Below are 24577 nucleotides of genomic sequence, written 5' to 3' on the forward strand. Positions count from 1 at the left end.
GTGGGGTAACATCTCACAGCAAGAACTGGCAAATCTGGTGCAGTCCATGAGGAGGAGATGCACTGCAGTACTTAATGCAGCTGGTGGCCACACTTATTATTCCATTTCTGTTGGTCACATGTCTGTGAAACTTGTTCAGTTTATGTCTTAGTTTTTGAATCTTTTTATGTTTAACTGTCATGCCTATAAAGATAAATTGAATTGAAAAATGTATATATATTCCCTTCATATGGAAGCCTGCATGCCCCTCTGCAGGTGTTCCTATCTTAGATATGTACCTACTGTCAAGATTCAGCCTCGGCTATCTAAAAATCACAATTCCATTTTGTTGACAGATTTGCAAGTGGATTGCATTTCTACCCACAGGGCTGCATTTCTGATTAGCTCTGTGCCATAATAAAGAATTAGGTATAGCATGTCCAGATAGAGAGAAAGAACAAAATAAAGAGCACAAGAAAACCTGACCAGAGGCGATCCTTGAGCTATCACCTTAATCAACGATTCCTCTGGCTGTTTTCAAAATAGTGTAGCTTTTCAAATAACAAGCTACTTTTTCCTGCAAATTTGCAATGTAACATGACAAAACACTACATCACTGTTTTTATGTCTCATTATATTGTGCATACAGCTTTACAACTAAAAAAACTGAAGTAATGATCAAACACACTCTTCTAAACTATACTTTATGTTGTATTGGAAAAAAGTTTGTTCAGGCAGTTCATGTAAATGAACCATTCAAACCATTCATACTTCTGTGTGACATTTTCTCTTTTTCATGGCTAGTTGTATATATATAATTCATTGTTACGTTCCGTAATGTGTGCGGTTTTTGCTGTGCTGTCCGAAATGTCTAAAAAAACATTATGCCAATTTGCTCGTAAATATGATGTTCAAACACAAGGAATGTTAATTCCCAAGTTGAAGTACCTCAGCATATGGGTGCAGAGTATGTATAATTATATTAATATATAATTAAAATAAAGTATTAGACTAAAAGTACACCTATTTTCTTTTCTCTTTACATCATAACTCTCCTAAAACGTACCTCATGCATTCCCTTCCAGAGGGACTTTGTTCCCTTCTCACTCGAAGCGCTCGCACTTGTTAAAGAGTGGCGTGCTGTCATAGCAACCGTGTTACATTTCATTTCCGTTTGTCCCACGAAGGCCGTCTCGTTTAAACAAGGCTTGTTTAAAGCAGGACACTCGGTATACTGCAGCCTTCAAAGGACGCATCCTACAGCACGCAGCCTTCGAAATGAGACACAGCCTTTGTGTCTGTGGGTGTGTCTTCTACTCTGAGTGTGTGCAGGTGCCACTGATTTGCAGATTGGCCTTTCTGATTTTGTGCCTATAAAATCGCTGTGCTGCCTTTCAGATGGGAACTGTTGTGACTTCGGGCCAGTCACTCTCCTCCATGCTGTTTAATTTATATTGTTTGCTCTGTTTCTGTTATTGAAATCAGGTTAGTTTAATTGTATTTTTATTTTCTTTTAATGTTAGTTATTTTCTCCTTTTTCTTTCTAGGTTGTTTTGTTTATTTTGAGCCAGGGGTCACCCTGAAGTACAAATACCTGCTGCATATTTTTACATCTTTAATACTTCATCTACTTCCAATAAAAACAAATATTGGATCTATGATCTTGTTGTCATTGGTTTTTGGTCTGACAGTTGTGCGGGGAGCACACCTATCTTTACTTTGTTGTGTCCTAGCACTAGGGCACGTGACATTCGTAATCTGTTAAAGATCCCTCTTTACTTTAGTTTCTGATACATAATGCTTGAATAGGTCATCAGTTTTGTCTGTGAAGCTGCTTTCAAAGTAGCTTTACAGAAAATGATGCTATAATGTCTCAAAGTCCTCATTGTGTTGCTGAAATGAATAACGCGATTGAAAATCATGTCTTAAAAATTATTGACTTTAGGCCCCCAGTGAGCAGAACAAAGGCAACTGTGGCAAGGAACACAAAACTCTATGAGATGTTAGTTTATGGAGAAAAATAACCTTGGGAGAAACCAGGCTCTGATGGGGGAGCCTGTTCCCCTCTGGCTATATAACATGATTACAATGCCAAATTAGTTATCTATTTGTATTACTAGTCTTGTGGTATGTACTGTAAGTAAACTGAGTAAATGTTTTTGGGCAATGTTTAAAACTAGAATTGAGTATGAACTGTAAGATCAATCATTAATTGTCTAAAAAAATCATAAATTGTCATTAAACGTCCATCATAATTGATTGCCAAAGTGCAGGATGATGAAGCAGAAATTCTACATCACATAATCTGATTTCTTTAAATTATAAATTACATAATTTAGTTATATATTTAAAAAGATATAGCCTTGTGAAAACACCCTCTTTCTATTCTATATGAGGTACCAGTGAGGGTACCTGAGGAGCCTTTTTAGCATGTTTGTTGGTCTGGAGCTCATACAGCATAAACTGTGATTGACTACACTGCTGTAATGAAAGTCAGAAAAGCTCCACTTATAACTTTAAAACTTTGATTTGTTTTAATTGGTCTGATTGCATATAATGCTTAGGTCTTTCACACACTATTGCAAATGCTGTATACCATTACTGTTAAATGTATACCATTACCATTAAAAGAATGTCCTTGGCTCTGTATCTGCTGTGCTTTAGAGGAGCTTAGGATATTTATACTGTATGCAGTGTAAAAAAAAAAAGAAAAGGCTGTTCATTTCAGTAATTTTTGCATTCTTCTGTCTTTCTTTTTTCTGCAGGCAGTCGAAACAAATCTAGCATCCAAAGATAGTCACTGGGTGTATGCCAATGAGGTAAGTACATATTCATTATGAGTTTCATAAATTCTTCTCTTTTTCATAAACGGGCATCGACCACAAAGCTTTTGGCAGTCAAACAAAAAACAGCCCAAAACCATCCTATCTGCCAACATCATATCTAATTTCAACTTACAGTGTTCGTTATGTGACACATCTCTCATTCAGTATGTAATATGCTGTCACCATGCTGGAGCAAAGCTGACAGTGGATTTTTGCACTTGCAAACTCAGATTTTGCTCTCCTCTTTCTCTGTCTTTCTTTCTTTCTTTCTTTCTTTCTTTCTTTCTTTCTTTCTTTCTTTCTCTCTTTCTCTCTCTCTTCAGCATGATTGTGGGCTGGGTAGCATAAAGATGCTCCATCCATACATCCATCCACCCATCCATCCATCCATCCACCCATCCATCCATACATCCATCCATCCATCCATCCATCCACCCATCCATACATCCATCCATCCATCCATCATCCATACATACATACATACATCCATCATCTATCCATACATACATAGATACATCTGCACCTGCAGAATAGCTCAACATGCTTCAGGAATATGAGGCATTAAATAATATTATCTGCCCACTTATGTACAGTGTTCAAAACAATGCTGTCACACTCTATTTCAGTTTGTAAAACATTACATACACAATTAGAAAAAATTATAATGTACTGTGATCTTAGCATATTTTCATTCTTCCCGTTTTTGTCTAAACGGCAAAAGTTAGATATTTTGTCAGTGCAACACCTGATTCAACTCAACTGCAGATAAGCTAATTTATAACACAATTTTATATTTTGTGCACAGAGACACTATTTACTCTAGGCCTGATTTAGTAAATAACCAGCACACATTTTAGCTGATATCTCTATTAAATGTAAAGTATTTGCAATTGCTGAGGAAACAATGGATAAGCTAATTACAGTCATTTGAAAGATTTAAGAGCCATTCATTTTGACATTTAATTGGCGTAAACTGCATATGATCAGACATCTGTTTTTGTTTATCATTCATTAACAACAATTACTGAACCTGAGCAATCATTTAACAACTGTTAATTTAAATAAACGTAACATACATCAGATAAAACCACTTAATATTATTATTTTACTATTATACTGTCACATTTAGCTCTGACATTATTTAGTGTAAAATATCTCCACAATGTATTTGTATCTCTGTTTTTATTTTCGTCAATAATTTCTCCCTCTTTTTGAATGTAATTTGTGAATGAGCACTGCTTCTTGTATCTTACAGCATTACTGTGTCTTAAAATGAGCAACAATTTCCTGACAACATTCTGTAGCTGAGGAATAGTTGATATCCAATGAATATTATTGTAGTTTGAAGCTGATTAAATATTGAGGATGTTAAAAAATATGGTATTGCACCACATTCTTTCTCAGAGTGTCTTATCCCTAATTTCTGTCATTATTTTTCCCCCATATGTTGTACATCACTGTTCTGAAAGAAAGAGATGGAACTGGTTCGTTCTTAACTAGATTTTCTCATCTTAACTTCCTGAGGCATTTCCAGTGTGAATTTATGAATTTATAATTCAAACTCAAGGACTACAACTGTATGCTGCAAATTGTAAACAGACAGGCCTTGATTTCTCATGTTTTCAGTTTTTATTTATCGGCAAGGCTGAGGCTCTGCTGAGTTTTGATCAATATGTTTTCCTGCTAATCTGGTCAATGTAATTCACTCTAACATGGCTGAACCTTAGATATAATGATATATAACGCAACACTTTTAAAAACTCATAGTAACTGGTAGGTTGTCAAAATGGTTGGTAGTCCATGGTTACCATGAAATGCATGCTGATGGTAATTTGTCATATGTCAGATGCTTTTTGTCCAAAGCAAAATTCTCTATTTGACTGAAATGCTATCTGATTGGGTACACTTATTCCAACTCTTGTGTATGTGTATGTGTATGTGTATGTGTATGTGTATGTGTATGTGTATGTGTATGTGTAGGAAGTGAGTGACACAGAGATCATGGAGCTCGTCCATAGCGCTTTGGGCCGGATGACTGTCATCAGGCAGATATTCCCTCTATGGAGAGACACCAACATCCGTTGCATGAGAAACAACCATCGCATCTCCTCACTGCTCTGCGACCCACAGGAAGGGTACCTGCAGTCTCTGGAGGTGTGTATCTTAGCAACATTCACAATAGCACAGTTAAATCAGACACATTTATCAGAAATAGATCTGGATATGAAATCTATGGTAATCCTCGACAAAGATGGATCTTTACAGAGAGCTGCTTAAATCATACTGATTTATCACAAGAAATCTTAAATCTGTGGCCTTCTGCTGAAGGTTATACTACATTTAAAGTAGGGATGGGTCACAGTGTCCGACTGGCCAGTGATCAACCAACAAGCAACTTGTTGGACAGTGAAGGTTACCTTTACAGATTTTTCTTGTGTTTATATTTTTAGAGTTTATATTTTTAGCAGTAACAATTTTAATTTCCTTTTATTTACTTTGTAGGGAAATACAGTTATACCAAGTAAAGAGACTAGTATGAACAATGATGACCAGGAGTCAAAGTTGAAGTTTCAATCAGATTATTTCTAGAAATCTTACATACATGACGTTCTGTATAATTATGTGAATACAATCATTCAAAGATTATATTTGAGAAATGAGAAAGCATAGTTACTGCATTCCTGTCATGGGTCAGACCCTCAGGCAACTCAGAGGTCAAATGCACAAATTACCTGTAACATTCATAATTATAGCATAACCAGAATAAATGCACATGACTAAAAACACTTTGATTACCTTTTTATTATAAAAATTGCTAGTAAATGTATTCAACTCATCAATAGGTTGAAGAGACAGGGTTAAATCCACCCCTTCAGATTGATGTCATTTTTAGTGTATTTAATTAATTACCTTTAAAGCACAGCATCTACAGCCAAACACATTCAAATAGACATATTTAAATGTTGTGTTGGGTCTTCCGATCAGGGTCAGGTGAATCAAAAGCCAGTGTTATTCCTTAAGACTTAGTCCAAGACCAACCTGGTCTCATAGAATCAGGTTACTATACCTGCAAAATTATGACTTATTCCATTTCACACAAATCACATGTAAAATTTTCAGTCATATACATCTACTTTTCACCATGTTTTTCACACAATGCTCTCTTTTGAAATCTAAACACTAAAACAATAAATAACTATGATACATTTGCACTTGCGATGCAAAGGGGCGGAGTTCTAGTCTTAAAGAGCACGCAAGTCAACACATTAGTCAGAAGTGTAATAAAAGCACAACAAAATAATGTAGTTGTTTCTGGAATTTTCTTTTTCATGTCATGTTATTCAGGTTTAGGTTTAAAGTTTAGGGTAGGGAGGCACGTTTTGTTGATTTAAAACTCGATGTATCATTCAATTAAAAAAAAAAACTCATCTGTTTTTCATTTTACATTTGCTTTTAATGACACGACGGGTTAGATTTAAGGTTTATGGCAGGAAGGTAGGTTTTGTTGGTTTACCTCAGAACTGCCACGATACGTGATAGGAACCACTCCATTTTTGAAAACATTGCCACATTCATGTAATTTCCATTAGATCAGGCTGGATGCGTTGAATAGTCATTCAGACAACCTGAAGACTAGTTAATTTTGAAGATATCTAGTTTTGCACATCCCTAATTTACAGTGCATTTAAGAATCCTAGTAGATGCTTTTTTTTTCTTCTCTGAAGCAAAAGAGTACAGTGCACCAAGTGAGAATTACTGCCACAGACAGCTAAAGTCTAATTTTATCTGTAATTATATTTCTATTACAACTTTCAGAGTTAGGAGTATCTGGGGCACTGCACCATGACACGCAGTAACTATGTGTCATGTTTATGTCCTTTATTGTATCACTTAATATCTCTTGAATCTTAATTCAAAACAAGGGCATGCACCACTGATCCAGATAAGCTTTCTGTGTTTTGACGCTCTTACACATTAACAAATATAATTTTGTTAGGTTACAGACGGTAAGCTGTAATTGTGAAAACATTACCCCTCCCTTACGCAACATTAAAACATTGTATCTGTTTCTGGCTGTTTATAAACCTTGTTTAGGGCTTAGAATTTGTTTTCCCTCTTTATAGCAGATGGCAAATCTATGTGTCTTTTCTCCGTGGGTCGCCATCTCAATAATTCATGAAAGAACAGCTAATGCCAAAGCAGCACCACAAAAGGGCATTTAAGTCCCCCACAAAAAAAGAAGACATATTTGAGATGTTAGGATCCATAGGCATGACTCTCTTCCCTCTATTGCTGCTAATGATACAGTGCAGAGATTTAATCAGTGCTGTGGCAGACTGGCTGTTTTAATTAACTCTAGATGTTGCGGCATTGTGATTCCTAGCCCTCGGGCCATGGGTCTCCATGCGCAATGCTGACAGTTTGCGGAAAGCTGAGTAAAAGCTTTGTGAGTGGCATTGTGTTTTTATCTGTCTAATTGATGTCCTCATTAGACTGTTTTGTTTTACTCATTCAGATATAAAGCTGGTGTTATCAAAACAATTGTTCCATGCAAACAATGTTCACAACTGTACTTGACTGCATTCACTCAAGTGGTGTCCTTAGCTTATACAGGTGGAATTGTTTACATGTGTTGTGAATAAGGGGTTGTACTATTGCCACTGAGGAGAGGACGGTTGGTGGCATAACCTACTTGTGACTGATCTGCTATCACAATTACCCAGCATATCACAACAAAAATGTCCGTAGCCAAAAAACAAGGGACATATGGGGGTGGTCATTCTGCAAAAATGCTATTCAGGTCAGATGCAAAAATTTTCCAAGTTACAAAAGAGCCTCTTAAAATTCTCACAGCAAGCATGATCAGAACTAGACACATCAAACTATCTAACAAAATTATTAAACAAGCCACACTGAATTTAAAAGAGGTGGCTAGCACAATAAACAAACAGAAGGGGGGAATGACAAAACACAAAATTACACAAACACTAGAAATACATGTCCTGAAACAAACATTATGTATTAACTAAAATCAGAGCAATGGATATGATTTTAGTTAAAGTAAAAAGCATTAAGTTAGACAAAATTACAAAATTCCAACTTTTACAATGTCCACTCTAGAAATTCACAGTTGGGATATTCCATCCACCCCTTTGATTTCCTTTTACATTTACATTTCCTGTTTGCAACTCTTTGCTGTACCAGTCCATTTTTAAATACCCACAGCAGGTACCAAACGATAACAGATCAAGAGCCTGTTTTAAAGTTACATTTTAGTCAAATGGAATTGTAGTGTTTTGATCAAGTTCTTTAAGAACATCTTAGTCAAAAGGAATTTCAACTGGTTTTAAATAATATTTTTCTTTGAGGCAGCTAACTAAGCCTGTGCACTGACTCTGTACAATGGCAAATAGAGATGTAAAATCAACAACCCTAAAATACACACACATGTATCAGTCTCGGTCAGCAGGCACGTATAATATATAAACCTAAGATAGACTGACAAATTCAGTTGGAAAATGGATTGCTGTGGAGTGTAGGCCAATGAGAGGTGTATGTTCTGTGATATGGAAATAAACAATATATTGCCTTATAAAGACACTTTTTGTATTCCCTGTTTGATACTTTAATAATGCTATTATTAATGCTGATTAATGCTCTGCCACAATAATATAATGCAGTTTATATTATTTTTATCAAATAAATTATATTTATGTGTATATATATATATATATATATATATATATATATATATATTGAGGCTGATTAATTAATTAAATGTGATAAATTTAGTAACATATCATGCAGTTCATTCTATAAATAATTGTATCCATTTGAAAGCCCTGACAGACAGACAGATAGAATATTTTGCATACTATCTTGATCCCAATCACACAGAAGCACAAACAAAGGGAAACTCGCCAATCCTTGTTATTTCCATTGCTAAGTAACTGTGTGAGTCATATCTCTGCATCAATGGTTTGCTTTCGTAGGAACTGGAGCTGCATAACCACATTTGGACAAGCCCTGAGTGTCACGTGGTCTGAAGCCCTCATACAATTATGGCAATTTTTTGGCTAATGGCGCTTAAGCGACGCCCCTAGGGAGCTACGTCATTGGCTCCATAAAAGCGCTCTTTTCGCACCATTGAGTCAGATTTTCTGTTCTTCAGTGCATAATCTCGTCTGGTCTGTATTGTATCAATGACTCACGTCAAAGAGAGGATCATTATTATTCTCCCATTTGAGAGGCAAGACAGGATGAAATTTAAGAAGCGACTCAAGTCCTTTAAACAGTGTAATTTCAGAGCAACTTTAATTAAAAAAATCCAAACATTAAATGGGTACGACGCGGAAAGCAGCACTGTTCAAGGCTCGCAATTTCTCACCATGGGGCATTATAACCACTTGTTCCAGTTCCACAGCCTCCAAATTGGAGCTACGTGTGTGGGAAGTTTGGGATTTCGGCTTTGTGTCTGAGAATATTGGAGTGCAAACAGACATTGGATTCTTCTACGTGTTTGTCATCCTCCTCTTGAGCGAAAGCACGAGTCTCATCGGACAAGCTTTGAGGCCTAGCACGGTGGACATTTTCTGACGAACAAGCGTGTAAAAAAGTTACCATGCGCATCTTGAGACGTCACCATTAAAAACGCTGTATGAGAGTATATGTAGTTTGAAGGCAAGAAAACAAATTGGACACTTTGTCCCTATTGGCTTTTTCTGTGTTTCATGAATAAGACAATAGAGCAGCGGCCTCTGCCTCTCTCTCTCTCTCTCTCTCTCTCTCTCTCTCTCTCTCTCTCTCTCTCTCTCTCTCTCTCTCTCCCTCCTCGTTTGAAGTGAACTGCTCACGGCATAGGGTATCATGCTTGAGCCCGGTCGCAGATCGAGGGGACTGGAATAAGAGAATGGATTGATGGTGAACCAACACGCGAGTGCTTCGTCTGTGCCATTATACTTTTGGGATGCTATCAATACATGTGAGGTATTTTAACTCTTCCGCAGGAGTTCTGACAAGACATAGCACTGCTATCTCTGCTCGTTTTTCGATGGCGGCATGGATGTCTTTCTTTTCAGTCAGCTGTTGGATCTACACACAATGGTTTTGCAGTCCAACCAAGTGCATCTCATTAAGAAATTACTTTGACCTAATATCGGCTCCATTTGGAATTTCCATATTTTTGCCCCACAGCTCGCACTGGGGGACGTTGGTCAAGGCGATGCTTTTGTTCGTGAAGGTGTTTGTGAGGGGTTTTCTCAATTTCCCTCCATGTTCGCACATTCTTGCCCATTCTATACTAGGGAATACGGTTTATCTGGTGTCCTCTGCTGTAAATACATTCTGCTTTTTATAACTGCCTGATCAAATTCAACCTCTCTCTCCATGACCAAGGGTTTTGTGACATGCATAACATAATTTGATGTTCATCAAACACAAGTGTACACAAAAAAAACAGTGAACATAAGCATCACACATTGTCCCCCCATAAAGAACCAGTAGGTAACCAGTTTTCTGAAATAAAAATTCCCCCCAATGTTCGTACACTTTTCCCTGTTCAAATACCAGGGAAAATGTTTATTCTGTCTGTGTCCTTGCTGTAGATACATTCAGGCCTCTCATAATTTATGCCTAAATACAATAAAGGGAAAATCATTATAAAATTCCCTTCAACCAGCCACAGCATTAGAGGAGCAAAGGCTTCCCTCCACTGTGCCGCTGGTTTGAGGGCAGTCACCAAAAGTAAGCCAAGCGCGCCATGAAGAGGTTACAGTTCACGCTGCAGGCAAGAGCTATGCATTAATCCCTCTGTCTACCTGTCTGTTGTCTTGACAGCAGCTGAAGGGCATTTCAAACTGGGCACTTCAAACTATAAAGAATGGTTATGTAGTTCAATTCTGGAAAAATCCGCCAGTGTTCAGTGGGGTTGTTCAGACAGATATGTATGATATTTTTGATTCGGGAAATTCATTCTCTATTAGAGAAAGGGGCAATAGAGGAGTTTCCCCCTTTGCAGAGATAATGTGGCTTTTACAGCCATTATTTTCTGGTCCCGAAAAAAGACGGTGGGTTGCATCCCACTCTGGAATTGAGACATTTTAATTTCCAAACTAATGAATTGTCAAATTGGAATGCTGACAGAAGCAAATAATGTCACAAATGCAGCCGGGGGACTGTTTTGTGACAATAGATATAAAGGACGCTTATTACCATATTCAGAATGTGCTGAAGAACAAGTGCTTTCTCAGATTAGATTTTCGAGATGTCATTCTCAGCCATTTGAACAATCTAGGGCTGTGTGTAAACCTAGACTAGAGTGTCCTGTTGCCAAGGCAACAGACTCTGTTTTTAGGAGTGGAGCTAGATTCACAGGTGATGTAGGCGCGTCTGTCTCCAGTTCGCTTTCTATCATTCCGCTGGTGTCTAACGATGTTCACAGTGGGGCGCGTTCTCCCTGCAAGAACATTTCACCTCTGTTCATTAATAGTCTCTCGCTGCAGATGTGTTATATCAAGGGAGAAATGATACCGGAGTTTGAGTAACCAACTCGCCATCTGGCCGGTAACCTTTTTTTTCCATTTAGAAAATGCAGCATAATACATGGTTACATTTATATTGCAAGAATGATATTCTGATGTAAGTGATGTGAGCAAAAAAACCTTCAATTAAACATCTGTTGCGACTGACATCTTCTGTCACCTAAGTGGAAAAAAGATGCACAAGTTTATCTAGGGCGCAGAAAATCCGATAATCATAATCACACGTGTCCATTATTACGAGTTAATGGTCTGCATTTATATAGCGCTTTTTTAACCTTAGAGGTCCCAATCACCTATTCACACACACACACTCATACACCAATGGCGGCAGTTCAACTTGATATCGGGTTGATGTGTCATTATGTGTTTGTGACAAGTGCAGTTTCACGTAGAGACGGAGACTGACTCATGTGCTGTGAGTTTATCACAGATATAGGCTAAAAACAGTCATGAGGAAAAAACGGTATTTTAATAAATATAATACTGAGTACGGTTTCTTATTATAAATAGAGACATTTAAACAAAGCAAAATCACTACTGTATATCAGTGGATCGAAGAAAAAGGTGAGCAGTTGATTGATTACTTAGTACACTATTTCTATAAATCAGAGATCGGACCAGGGCGCGATTCAGAAGCGGAACGCTCGTCTATATGCAGGTGCGCTGTCTCATGCTGCTCTCGTATTCTGCCTCTACCAGTGTCCGCAACTGTCTAGACTAGAGCAAATCATAACGTAGGCCTACTTGAAATCTTTTTGAACAAGTATATTCGCTAAACAGAGACAGAATGTCCCAAATGGATCAAACAAAAACAACATCGGAGAATACAATAAATGAAATGGTTTGACAAACTAGCACTTATTTTTGTTTTTGGAATGGAAGGTGCCGGTTACCGATTGTACCGGTCCAATTGAACCCCTGAACATATGTAAAGCGGTAGAATCATTTTCAGATACACCTGCCCCTAAATGGCATGTATGAACAAAACAAACTGTGGTTCTTCACATTACATGCCTGTTAGATAGTCTCTTTCTTAATCTTAGTAGGAGTTTTTTTTTTTTTTGTCAAAATCGACACGAATCTTTTTGCAACAATTTTGCAAAAGACAGTGCTTTGCCTGGTTCATCAAAGATCTGGTTATGCGATACTAGGGTGTGCTTCAGGGGTGTGTGTGAAGCGTCTTACAGCTCTATTTTTTAGAATGTAAAGATGTAATCTACACTGGTTTTTTATTATTATTTATTATTCCTTCCATCATCCCTTGCTTGCACTCTTTCCTTTGTCACACCTTCATTCTCTCTTTATGTGCTGATCTGTTCATAAGTTTGTGGTTTTGTCAGAATGACATGTCTGGAGGGACATAGAGTTTGGCCGTGCTGCTCTCGTCTCCTTGGTGATAACAGTACTGTTGTTCAGGGTTTCTTTTCTCTCTCCAGGTGTCTCTCAGCACGACGGATGCTCTCTGCTGGAACATGCAAAAATCTCCTGCAGCGCTCTCTCACGAGTCACCATACACGCACACAATCTGTCTTTTGCAAAATTAGAGAGCAATTTTAGTACAGTGCTTGGTTCTTTAGCCTTTTGATAGATTTTTTTTAATTGATTTTTTAAGATTTTTTTTGGCTTGTTAGTTTTGTTTCTAGATTTCACTCGAGGCTTTTACCCGCTGTTGATCTAGTTCAGGGCTACTCAAACTCAGAAAGTTTAGTGGCTGCAAAGCTGTAAATGGATTACCCTCGAGGGTCACACTCTTAATATTTATTATTATATATGTATTTTGTGTGTGTGTGTGTGTGTGTACAGTTGAAGTCAGAAGTTTACATACACCTTAGCAAAATACATTTAAACTCTGACATTCCTGACATGTAATTGTAAAAACATTCCGGTAACACTTTATAATACTGTATCTTACTTAATGCATAACTAATAAGGAATTACTGCAGAACTAATAGGTAATTCTTCATTAACACTTAAGTCACTATTATTAACTACTAAGGAAGATGTGTTAACTAATCAGTATGTAATAGCATTTTATAGATGTGTTAAGTAACAATTAGCTAATCAATAACTATTTAATTCAGTCCTGATGAACTACTTTTAATTACCTAGTAATTCAGCTTGAGGAGAAATAACTATTAAGTAACTACTAATGAACAGTCGATTAATTACAATCATATAATAACAATTAGCTAGTACAATATTCAGGTTGTGGCCCTTTCTTCTTCCTTACTTCTAATGTTATTATTACTATGGAAATGCAATATGCATTTCATTGAATTACTACACTCCCAAATTGAGTCATTACAGCGAATGTAATAGTTTTGGCCTGTATGGTCAATTGCTTTGTGAGTGTGGTCTGTAACCAGAAATCAACTACGGAATGGAACCCCATCCCCACTATAAGAGACTAGCCAACTTACCTCAGGCAGGTTTATGATTTATATACAGTATAGTGTGTGTGTCTCTTGTTTACCTCAGCACATTTCACATTACATTTGGGTAAATTATTCCTGTATGTAAGGCAATGACTGTGGGGAAGGGAACATACAGGGAACCCATGATTAATTAATAAAGAATTACCACATAATTATGAGGGAATTACTTACAACCTGGAGCAGTATTCTAAAGTGAAAATACAGGGAAAACAAACAGAATGTGAACACTTTTATAAATAAAAGCATTGTTTTAATACCAATCAAATGACCAAAAACTGACCAAACATAACAACAGATAAAACTTCAAGAAATAAAATAAATGTCTATGCCCTCACAAGGCCTGAACCTGAACACTGAGCAATGATTCTCTGACACACACATGTATTAAATCAAGTTACTTTATTTTTTTGGACAAAGGTTAATTGTCTTTTTTTGGACAATGACACTTCAAAGTGGCTCCTTCATGCACATTTCTTTGCATTGTTCTGCAAACTGTGACAGTTTCTGGCCTCTATGGAATGTTTCTCGCAAGCTCTTGTAGGCTTCAACGTCATAAGCCTCTAGCTCAGCTATTGCTGCGGTATCTACAAATGTTTTACGGTCCACCCCACACTTGTGGTATGCCAGCGTTTTGGTGATTCACTGTTCCAAGTACTGCAGGACCTTTTTTGTATCTTTGTATTGCATGCTCTGGTAGAAACACTGGGAGAGGAAAAGGTGCATGATCAAATAAGACTATCGTCTGTTGTGACAATATCAATCATATAGAGTTCACTGCCACAGATGGTATAGGAAAAGGTAAAAGTGGGTGTTCGGCATCCTGGCCATAAAGGCTCAAAGACGATAACCGATTTTGCGACTCGTAGAACGGCGTTCAAGACATCATCTCATTCCCATCATAAGAAGACATGTTCGCCCACGATCCACAATTATAAGTGATCAGTGGAGACCCTATAAGGCTTTGACAAGGCTGGGCTACACTCACTACTCTGTGAATCACAGCAGGTTCTTTGTGAACCCAAACCATGGAGGGCACACACATCATATTGAAAGGGTGTGGTCTACGTATAAAAGTCAGATCTGGAGATTGAGAGCCAACAAGACCAAGAAGCTCTTGAAGGAACACTTGGCTTGTATTGAGTGGTTTTATTGGATGGGGATGGAGCACAGATATGGTTCTCTGGGGCGTTTGATGAAGGACATTAGAAAGTATTACTGCATTTAAGGCATTACATCATATATTGTAATTCAAACATCACAAGGTTCAGTAAAGTTGTTTGAGGATATGAAACTAAAAAAAAGTGAAACAGACACTTGTGTCAAACTTTACTAAAATTCAAAATCAGTATAACAACTCAGTTACTATGTACCATGCTTGTTAAAGTTTATTTTATTTTTTTATTCATTAATGGGGTTCCCTGTATTTTCACTTTAGAATACTGCTCCAGGTTGTAAGTAATTCCCTCATAATTCTGTTGTAATTATTTATTAATTAATCATGGGTTCCCTGTATGTTCCCTTCCCCTCAGTCATTGCCTTACATACAGGAATAATTTACCCAAATGTAATGTGAAATGTGCTGAGGTGAACAAGAGACACACACACTATACTGTATATAAATCATAAACCTGCCTGAGGTAAGTTGGCTAGTCTCTTATAGTGGGGATGGGGTTCCATTCCGTAGTTGATTTCTGGTTACAGACCACACTCACAAAGCAATTGACCATACAGGCCAAAACTATTACATTCACTGTAATGACTCATTTTGGGAGTGTAGTAATTCAATGAAATGCATATTGCATTTCCATAGTAATAATAACATTAGAAGTAAGGAAGAAGAAATGGCCACAACCTGAATATTGTAATGGCTAATTGTTATTATATGATTGTAATTAATTGTAATTAATCGACTGTTCATTAGTAGTTACTTAATAGTTATTTCTCCTCAAGCTGAATTACTAGGTAATTAAAAGTAGTTCATCAGGACTGAATTAAATAGTTATTGATTAGCTAATTGTTACTTAACACATCTATAAAATGCTATTACATACTGATTAGTTAACACATATTCCTTAGTAGTTAATAATAGTGACTTAAGTGTTAATGAAGAATTACCTATTAGTTCTGCAGTAATTCCGTATTAGTTATGCATTAAATAAGATACAGTATTATAAAGTGTTACCAACATTCAATTTCTGAGGTCAGTTAGGATCACTACTTTATTTTTAGAATGTGAAATTTCAGAATAATAGTAGAGAGAAATATTTATTTCAGCTTTAATGTCTTTCATCACATTCTCTGTGGGTCAGAACGTTTACATACACTTAGTTAGTATTTGGTAGCATTGCCTTTAAATTGTTTAACTTGGGTCAAACATTTTGTGAAGACTTCCACAAGCTTCTCACAATAAGTTGCTTGAACTGGTGTAACTGATTCAGGTTTGTAGGCCTCTTTGCTCGCACATGCTTTTTCAGTTCTGCCCACTAATTTTCCATCGGATTAAGGTCAGGACTTTGTGATGGCCACTCCAATACCTTGACTTTGTTGTCCTTAAACCATTTTGCGAAAACTTAGGAGGTATGCTTGGGGTCATTGTCCATTTGGAAGACAAATTTGCGACCAAGCTTTAACTTCATGGCTGATGTCTTGAGATGTTGCTTCAATATATCCACATAAATTTCCTTCCTCATGATGCCATCTATTTTTTGAAATGCAACAGTCCCTGCTGCAGCAAAGCACCCCCACATCATGATGCTGCCATGCTTCACATTCACCCCGCCTGAGTGCACATGTACTTTGTATGAACCTGCACTATGACTACGCCATTACCGTAACAATGTGGTGCTATAATGTAATATCCTAGAAATGGAAAGATTTATAACTGAAGCATGAAGAATTCACAACACAGCAACTTCTAAAAAGTACCTAATGCAGTAATATACTCTTTATATGCTATTATATCAGGAGCTCCATTTTTCAGACTTCACATTTCGTATTTTGTTTGATACATTTTTAAATTAATAACTGTTTATCCATGTTTTAAAATGTCAAAAATTTTATAAAAAAAACACACTCAAAAATAATAAGAATTTGCAATGTTTTTTCCATGCTGAGTATAATCCTACACATTGTGAATTATTAGTTCTTCACACCACAGCAAATATTTGAAAATGCAAAATAATTTAATTCGCATTTTGGAAGGAAACATTTTCATATGTTTGTGTAATGCATTTCAACGCTTTCAGCGGGAGATGCAGTTGTTGACAGTGTGCAACTGTGAAAGGCATCCGTACTTGTCAATGCACACCCGTCCCACACCACACTTTTTTTTTTTTTGACAGCTTGCTATGCAAATATCATGAAAGACGTCATCAGAAAAAATTAACACAACTGAAATGACATACATTCAGGCTAAATTAATTGACGAGGTGCAATACTTAATGTTAGGGCTTAAGAGAACCCCCTATCCAGAATGTTTAAGCAATGTCAATACAGTGCTTCCTTGCAAGCATTGTGAATAGTAATCTTAAACATTTTTGTATGTCCCTTAGGTGTCTAGTCTGTACCTGTACGACAGTGTGCTGATGCTCGCCAATGCCTTTTACCGAAAGTTAGAAGACAGAAAATGGCACAGCATGGCCAGTCTGAACTGTATGAGGAAGTCAACCAAACCCTGGAATGGAGGATGGTCCATGCTGGACACCATCCAAAAGGTTTGAAGATGTTTGATTAATTTCACTTACACTTGATTTGACCTGGTTAACATCACTTCTGTTCAGCTCAGTAAAGTTCAATACAGTTCAATAATACAAATCTGGTTTGAATTATGTATTTCTGTCTGCACAGAAGTCTTATTTGTCTTTCACTTCAGGGACGGATATCTGGGCTCACTGGGTTAATGGACTTCCGTAGTAACGGAGCAAACTCTCACGTCCAGTTTGAGATCCTGGGGACCAGTTACAGTGAGACGTTTGGAAAAGATGTGAAACGAGTAAGTTAATCTGTCCTGCTCACTGTCCTTATTTTTTAAACACAGACCTCTTGTCAAAGACTTGTTATCACACCTGTCGCAAAGTAGTGATATTTAGCAGATATTTAGCAAAAAATGTATTCTTATGTATTTGGTAACACCTTGATTACATTAGACTAACACTTAGAATAACACTTGATTATGCATTAGGTATCATGACAATAACAATGAAAAATATTTTTGTCTGGGCTAATTAATGCCCAGAATCCTGTCTTAGCAACTGTTGTCGGGTAATTGGTAGTGACACGAGTTACACAGAGAGGATACGTGCAGTTTATTTATTTTTTAATAATATTTAAATCTGGAGAAGAGCATGTTATGGATTAAACTGTGTCAGCCCTCATTCCCAAATGAACATATACAGTAACATCTGTAACAACACCTGCATTTGCTCCAAGGTAAATTTAAGCTAATAACTGAACATTAATTCATTTATGTATTGATTCAATTCATAGTAAAAGCGACAGTAAATAAACAGTTTGCAGCATCAAAATGAGTGTTACGAAGCGTTATAAACAGCTGTGTTCACTTATGCTAATGTTATTAGATGTGTAATCGCTATTAAATGTAGTTTTTCTCTTTTCAAGTGACTTTAATAATCCATTGCCTTGATTCTGATTCACAGTCTCCACAGTTTTGAATCAAATTACTGTGTAATTTAACAATTTATTTTACAAAACCTTCAGATAAATATGTATTACAATGTCATTCTTCATACCAGCCCCCGTTAAAATATAATCCATTCAGAATATTTTGCCAAAAAACACGTTGTTCATGGCAATCTCCCATTCATTCCAATGGGGAGTTCTGAAGAGCTTGTCAGAGCGAGCAACAGTAACCAAGCGGGGCTGGAGCTTAGCGAAGGGTCAATTGTTCATTGATAGTTTATGTTAGTTCATAATGCATTAATACATAAATATATTAGTATATGTTATTAACATTTACGAGGATTAATATGTGCTCTAAAGGTATGCTTTCATTGTAAAGTCATGCTACCTAAAGTAATGTATTTAACTAATGTTACTGAATAAAAGTGTTACCACATATTTTTATCCAGAGACTTGGAGGATTTTTTGTTTGTTTGTTTGTTTACCGGAGTTTACTGTATGCTTTCAGATTTTGTTATTAGCTTCTTCTTCTTTTAGATTTTTCTTTCTTTAGATCTATATACGTTAATATATATATTGTAACATTTCATATGATTTGTCCTGAAATGAACCCAACCATCTGTTACTCCTGCATGTTTAACACTTGTGACACATATTCATCATAGCTGTTAAATTCTCATCTGTGGTGTTGTCTGGTCTGTAAAATTCTATATGTATTTATTTCACTTATAGAATGTCAGTGCTGAGGCAATTAAAACATTGTTTAACAAATTTGTTTGTGTGGGAAAGAGCAGCTGCCCCTACTGATCTGATGTAGAAACCATGACACAATGAATGTTTGAGGGGACAAATATAAGTGAACTGCAAAAAAGCAGAGGGAGAAAGACAAATGGACAGAGAGGGAAAGAGAGGGTGAAAGACTCTGCTTTGTTTTCAAATTGGAGGCACTGACGTTGAACATGGTCAATGTAATCTAACACGTATTCATACACAAATAGCTCAGAGTTCATTAAGCCTCACAACAACACAAAGTTCAAATTACACATTCAAACAAACCTGTCAGTGTTGATGATTCTATTATCTCTCTCTCTCTCTCTCTCTCTCTGTGCGTGTCTGTTTCTCTTTCATCTCTCTCATCTTTCTGATGCACATACTCACAGGGCTTTGCCTTTTTTGTGGTTGTGGTCATAAATAGGGCTAACTGGTTCATCACATGCTAACACACTCAATCTTGTTGCCTGAATATTAGAGAGTTTGTGCGTTTAACACCGTCAACATGGCCGTACCCTTTGGCAAGAAACATAGAGCTGTAATGACTACACACACACACATATACTCACCCTCTACCAAACATCTAAAACTGCTAATGTCCATTACACTCAATACACTAACAGCTAATAGACACATATATGCAAACACACATACACACTCTTCCTGCTGTCCAGTGGCATGAATATGCATTCCTCCACTCTGATATCTTTTTAAAACGATGCCTCATCCTCCAGGCTCTCTGAAGCCTGGATATACCCTGCTGTTTTATCTTTCGACCCTCTCCTCTTCATCCACATTTATTTATTTATTTATTCTGTCAGACAAAGAGTAGAATCCACCTCCATAATGAAGATGGAGATGTTATTTTCTTGCTCTCTCTCGCTCTCACCAATTCCATCTGTGTCTTTTCCTGTTTTCCTCGCTCACTTTCTTTTAATCTTCTCTCTTTTCATTAAATCGTCTGTTCTTGTGCAATGTAATCCAGACTGGGATCACCAAACATCTTTACGAGATGGATCCGCTCCGTCTGATCAGATCAGTTCAGCCCAGCACCTTCACGTAGGGAGCATGTGCTAAGAAATTAGATCTTGAGCAGACCTAAGGGTTGACGAACTGAATGAGCCTCTCAGTTGATTACTGAATTAATATTTGTAAAATGTTAATATTTTAGTGAAGTAATATCAGCAGTGGCAGTGGAATGAAATGGATGATTTCAGTATTAAAGCATTATACCGATAAAGACCCCAATATAATAGACAAGAAGAGATGAAAGAAAAGGATAGGTGAAACTCATACCGTATGTGTCCTGCTTTTCTTTCAGCCGTGTATGAGTATCAAAAAAACAACATAACACAGTACTTGCAGTATAAAGTTGGCTATACAGCAAAGTGTAACATTTGGTGCCCAAGGAGTGGAAGAGAGGAGACACAGGAGTAGAATCCTTCAAACTTTAATCATAAACACTGTAGAAACAAACATAACAACTCAAACATTACCGTTCAAACATCCCAATTCAAGGACTGACAAAAACTTAACAAATCTAGAGGGTATATACAGTAGGACTAGGAATTGCTTACACTAACTTAATGAGGGAATGACACACAGGTGGGGATAATGCAGTGATTAGGGCAGTGGAGTATGGGAAATGTAGTGCAGGATAAAACTTCATAATAAGAGTCCTTGAACACGGTGGAGACAAACTGTGACACAAAGTAGATGCAAGAATGAAAAGACCAATCATAAATTCAGTATGCAAATAGATGTAGGAAAGAAGACCAATCTGAATGTATTATGCAAATATTACAATCATGTCATTACTGTCAGCTATTGTTTGAATGGCAAACATTCTATCAATGTCAAAGTCAATGGGAGATTTTAAAATGTAATCTTAAACTAGATTGGTTAAATCCTGTCAATCCAACATAATGAATGAATGAATTAATGAATGAATTAATGAATGAATTAATTAATGAAGGAATGAACAAATGAACGAGCAAATGACTGAAAGAACTGCTGGCTAGTCAAACTACGAAGAGATTGTCTATTTGTCCTGCACAAACTGCTAAAATAGGGTTAATATCAAAGTTGGCTGTCTCAAGGAACACAGTTAGCCGTTTTTAAGTTTCGGCGAGCCAGGCGTGGGTGATATCGGCACAATTGCCTCATCTATTTCCATGGTGATGGTGTGGTCATAGGTTGCATGTGAATCTGGGGAAATGAAATGAACCTTAATGAGCTTCTGTCACCCCTGTGGGCAATTGGTGAAAAGAAGCATACAGGTTTCAGAGGACACTAGTGCTGGACTTCTACCTTGGTCGGAAAAGAAAATATTTTTACAGGGAAGGAGGGAATCGTGCATCTGTCCAGGTTCAGCAAATTACTGTGGCTCGGTACAGCATTGTGGCCGGGGGGACACAATGTCTTGTTCCCTCCATCAGGGAACGGAGGTTACAATAGTAACTGTTACAATAGGTTCCTCTGGGGAGTACCAAACCAGGCGTTGGTGAGGCAAGCTGTCATTGAGACGGAGTCTAACTCCATGCCGAGAAAAGAGATGCTCTGAACTGGGGCGAGCTTGCTCTTGTTCCAGTTGACCTGAAGCCCTACGGCTGAGGTGCCTGAGCACCTGGTCCATGTAGGCGCACAGTAACTCTCGAGAGTATGCTAGGATGAGCCAGTCATCGAGGTAGTCGAGGGAAAGTACAAAGTGGAGGACATTGTATTGATACGCCTGGCCGCCGAACACGAACTGTAGGAAGAATCAATGTCGAGCAAGATAGAGATGTGGAAGTAAAAGTAAAAGTAAAAGGCATATCCGAGGGAGTAGTCATACTGGCCGTGTGGCGAGCCGCTCTCACCTCAAGCCCGGACGGAAGTCAATGAATGTGCTGGGGGCCGGGTGGTTTGTGGGGATTTACCCGGCGAAACTGAGCCCGCTGCCATCCCAGCTCCAGCTGGGTCGTCCTCAATTTCATGGGGAGGAGCACCGTGGGGGTGACTGGAGTGGCATCCTTTTTTGGAAGGAAAGCCGCTACAACAACATTGCCATGGTTAAGTTCACGCAGTGAGAACAAGAACCATCCACAAATGTCATCTCAAAGTGATCATGGCCCAGACACACAAAGCAGCGCCTATGATCATCACCGCATCCAGAAACTAAACAGAGGCGGAAGAGCATCTTTAAAAAGACGTGTTCTGATACGCGCCGTAGATCCAACAGCAAATGCTCTGCAGAGGTGAGTGGAACAGAACTCAGCTCGCTGATTGCACAACTGTTAGCTCCGAAGAAAAATCTTAATGGACAGACGCACGATTCCCTCCTTTTATACCCGTCTGTCCGGGGGAGGGACATGCAAATTCTGTCTGCCAATTTCTCATTGGCCTTTTCTCAAGTTCAGAGGTAACCAAGGCCTTCAAGAAAGACCCGTAGTGTCGCTTCATTCGACAAAGCATTGATTGAGCGACAGACAGGGAACTCATTTTGACTCATCCCTAATTTATTAATTAAAAGAGCAAAAATCATTATTACAGTAAGGCCCTTATAATAGAGGTCAGTGAGGTTTCTGACTTAAAATGTAAACCACAAAAACAAAAACAAAAATGATTTGTACCTGGTAAAAGTACCTTTTTGTGCGTGTGTGCATGCTCTGCGCTGGTTTAATGATTCACTAATTAAATTTTGCATTTAGACAACGATACAAACGCTCCCACAAAAACGCTGCTGAACGCCATTTGCACAAAAATTGCCTGCTGCAATTTATATTGCGCCATTACCGCAATCTAAATTGCACCGTGGAAATTTTGTGAATGAAGCGCAATCTACAATAAGCCTAATTTACATAGAAAGGAGGCGTGTTTACATGGTAAGGAATGGCAATGACTTAATATAAATAATCAATATGCAGCACAAATGTAATCTATCTATCTATGTATGTATGTATGTATATATATATATATATATATATATATATATATATATATATATATATAATGCAAAATACACTTTCATGGCTGATGTTCTAAAAGTTCTCAATTCACCTGCTATTAGTGATATAAAAGTTCATTTTGGGCCGTGTATATGTTGCTATGGTTAAAAGGAACATGAAATGTGCATTTTCGTTCATGAGAGCCACACACACACACACACACACACACATACACACATACACGTACAGAGGGTGGAGACCTCTTTTGTGCTATAGGATAGATATTGCATGCTCACTGACAGAATATCTCCAGTGGACAAGCCACATCTCTTTTATCTCTGTCAACAGCAACCCACATAATTAACAATTTAACAGCACAGGCAAAAGCAAAAAGATAAAACTTTTGGAAAAACTTAAAGAAAAAAGCTCTTCAGTCTCACCTGGGAAAAGCAAGCAGAGAGAGTGAGAGAAAAAAGAAGGGGAAATGATGGAGGCATTCTTTAAACTCACTGAAACTTTTCTGGCAGAACTGTCATCTTACAGCTCTTTGAAGAAGGCTGAACGATTACCTTCCTGATTTTATGCACAGAATCTGGAGTTAACCCTTTAATACACTTGATTGAATAACACAAGCTTCACAAATCAATCTCAACAAATCTTGATGTACGCTTTCCACACTTACAAAATATTCTGGGGCTCAGGACAAATATTGTGTAAATTTGTAGTAACTTAAATGTTAGGCATAGTATGCATAGTAATTTGTGTATTTCTAACAAAAATAGTTCAAAACTAAGGCCAAATACACACTTAAAAACACATTGATTTAGATACTGATATGCTTCTTATCCTTATCCACAATAGAATGTCGTTTTCCTCCACTGATACTTTCAAAAACATTCCCTTGTTTTGCATACTTTGGAAAAAGTTGATGTTAGGAAATGGAAAAATAAGTTTTCAACCAAAAACATATTAGAGTGGATGTGGTCTAAATATCAGCACTCTTAGAACACTCATTGTCCAATCAGATAAGAGGACCAGAACGAACTGTTGTATAGTGTTACTTTAGTCTCTCTTTTCACTCACGCACGCTCTCACTTTGCCTTTCTTTCTCCCCCTCACTTTCAGTGACTCTTTGTCATCCTCTCTCTTTCTTTATTTCACTATTACTCTTGATTTTGTAATATTACACACATAAATCTTGTGAGTAAAGCTTTCTAAACTGAATCTGATATCGAGAACGAAGAGGAGGAGTTATTGTGTAAGAGATTTTGTATTGTGCACTACTGTGAAGACTAATGACACATGTCATTGGGGCAGATCTTAAAGCCTCTGTCATTCTGTCACTCGCAGAGGACCGCTGGGTCAAGCGCTGGCCCGTCAAGAGCCGTTCATGATTTTAGGGTCAGAGTTTCTCTGTTCCAAGATGTTAGTGCAATGGCCTGCTGAATTCATCAGCAGAGGAA

At 37.5% G+C, this 24577-nt stretch overlaps 1 protein-coding gene across 1 annotated transcript in view; it reads left to right on the forward strand.

The window, feature by feature from the left end:
- LOC127662097 (glutamate receptor ionotropic, delta-1-like) overlaps positions 1-24577 on the forward strand; it is a 419478-nt gene that overhangs the window by 341000 nt on the left and 53901 nt on the right. Inside the window, exons 5-8 of the mRNA XM_052153073.1 lie at positions 2745-2798; positions 4785-4958; positions 17331-17492; positions 17651-17770. Of these exons, the coding sequence (XP_052009033.1) occupies positions 2745-2798; positions 4785-4958; positions 17331-17492; positions 17651-17770 (510 nt within the window). The remainder of the gene's footprint in view (positions 1-2744; positions 2799-4784; positions 4959-17330; positions 17493-17650; positions 17771-24577) is intronic.

The sequence above is a fragment of the Xyrauchen texanus genome, chromosome 22 (assembly GCF_025860055.1).
Source record: "Xyrauchen texanus isolate HMW12.3.18 chromosome 22, RBS_HiC_50CHRs, whole genome shotgun sequence".
In the NCBI taxonomy this organism is placed as follows: Eukaryota; Metazoa; Chordata; class Actinopteri; order Cypriniformes; family Catostomidae; genus Xyrauchen; species Xyrauchen texanus.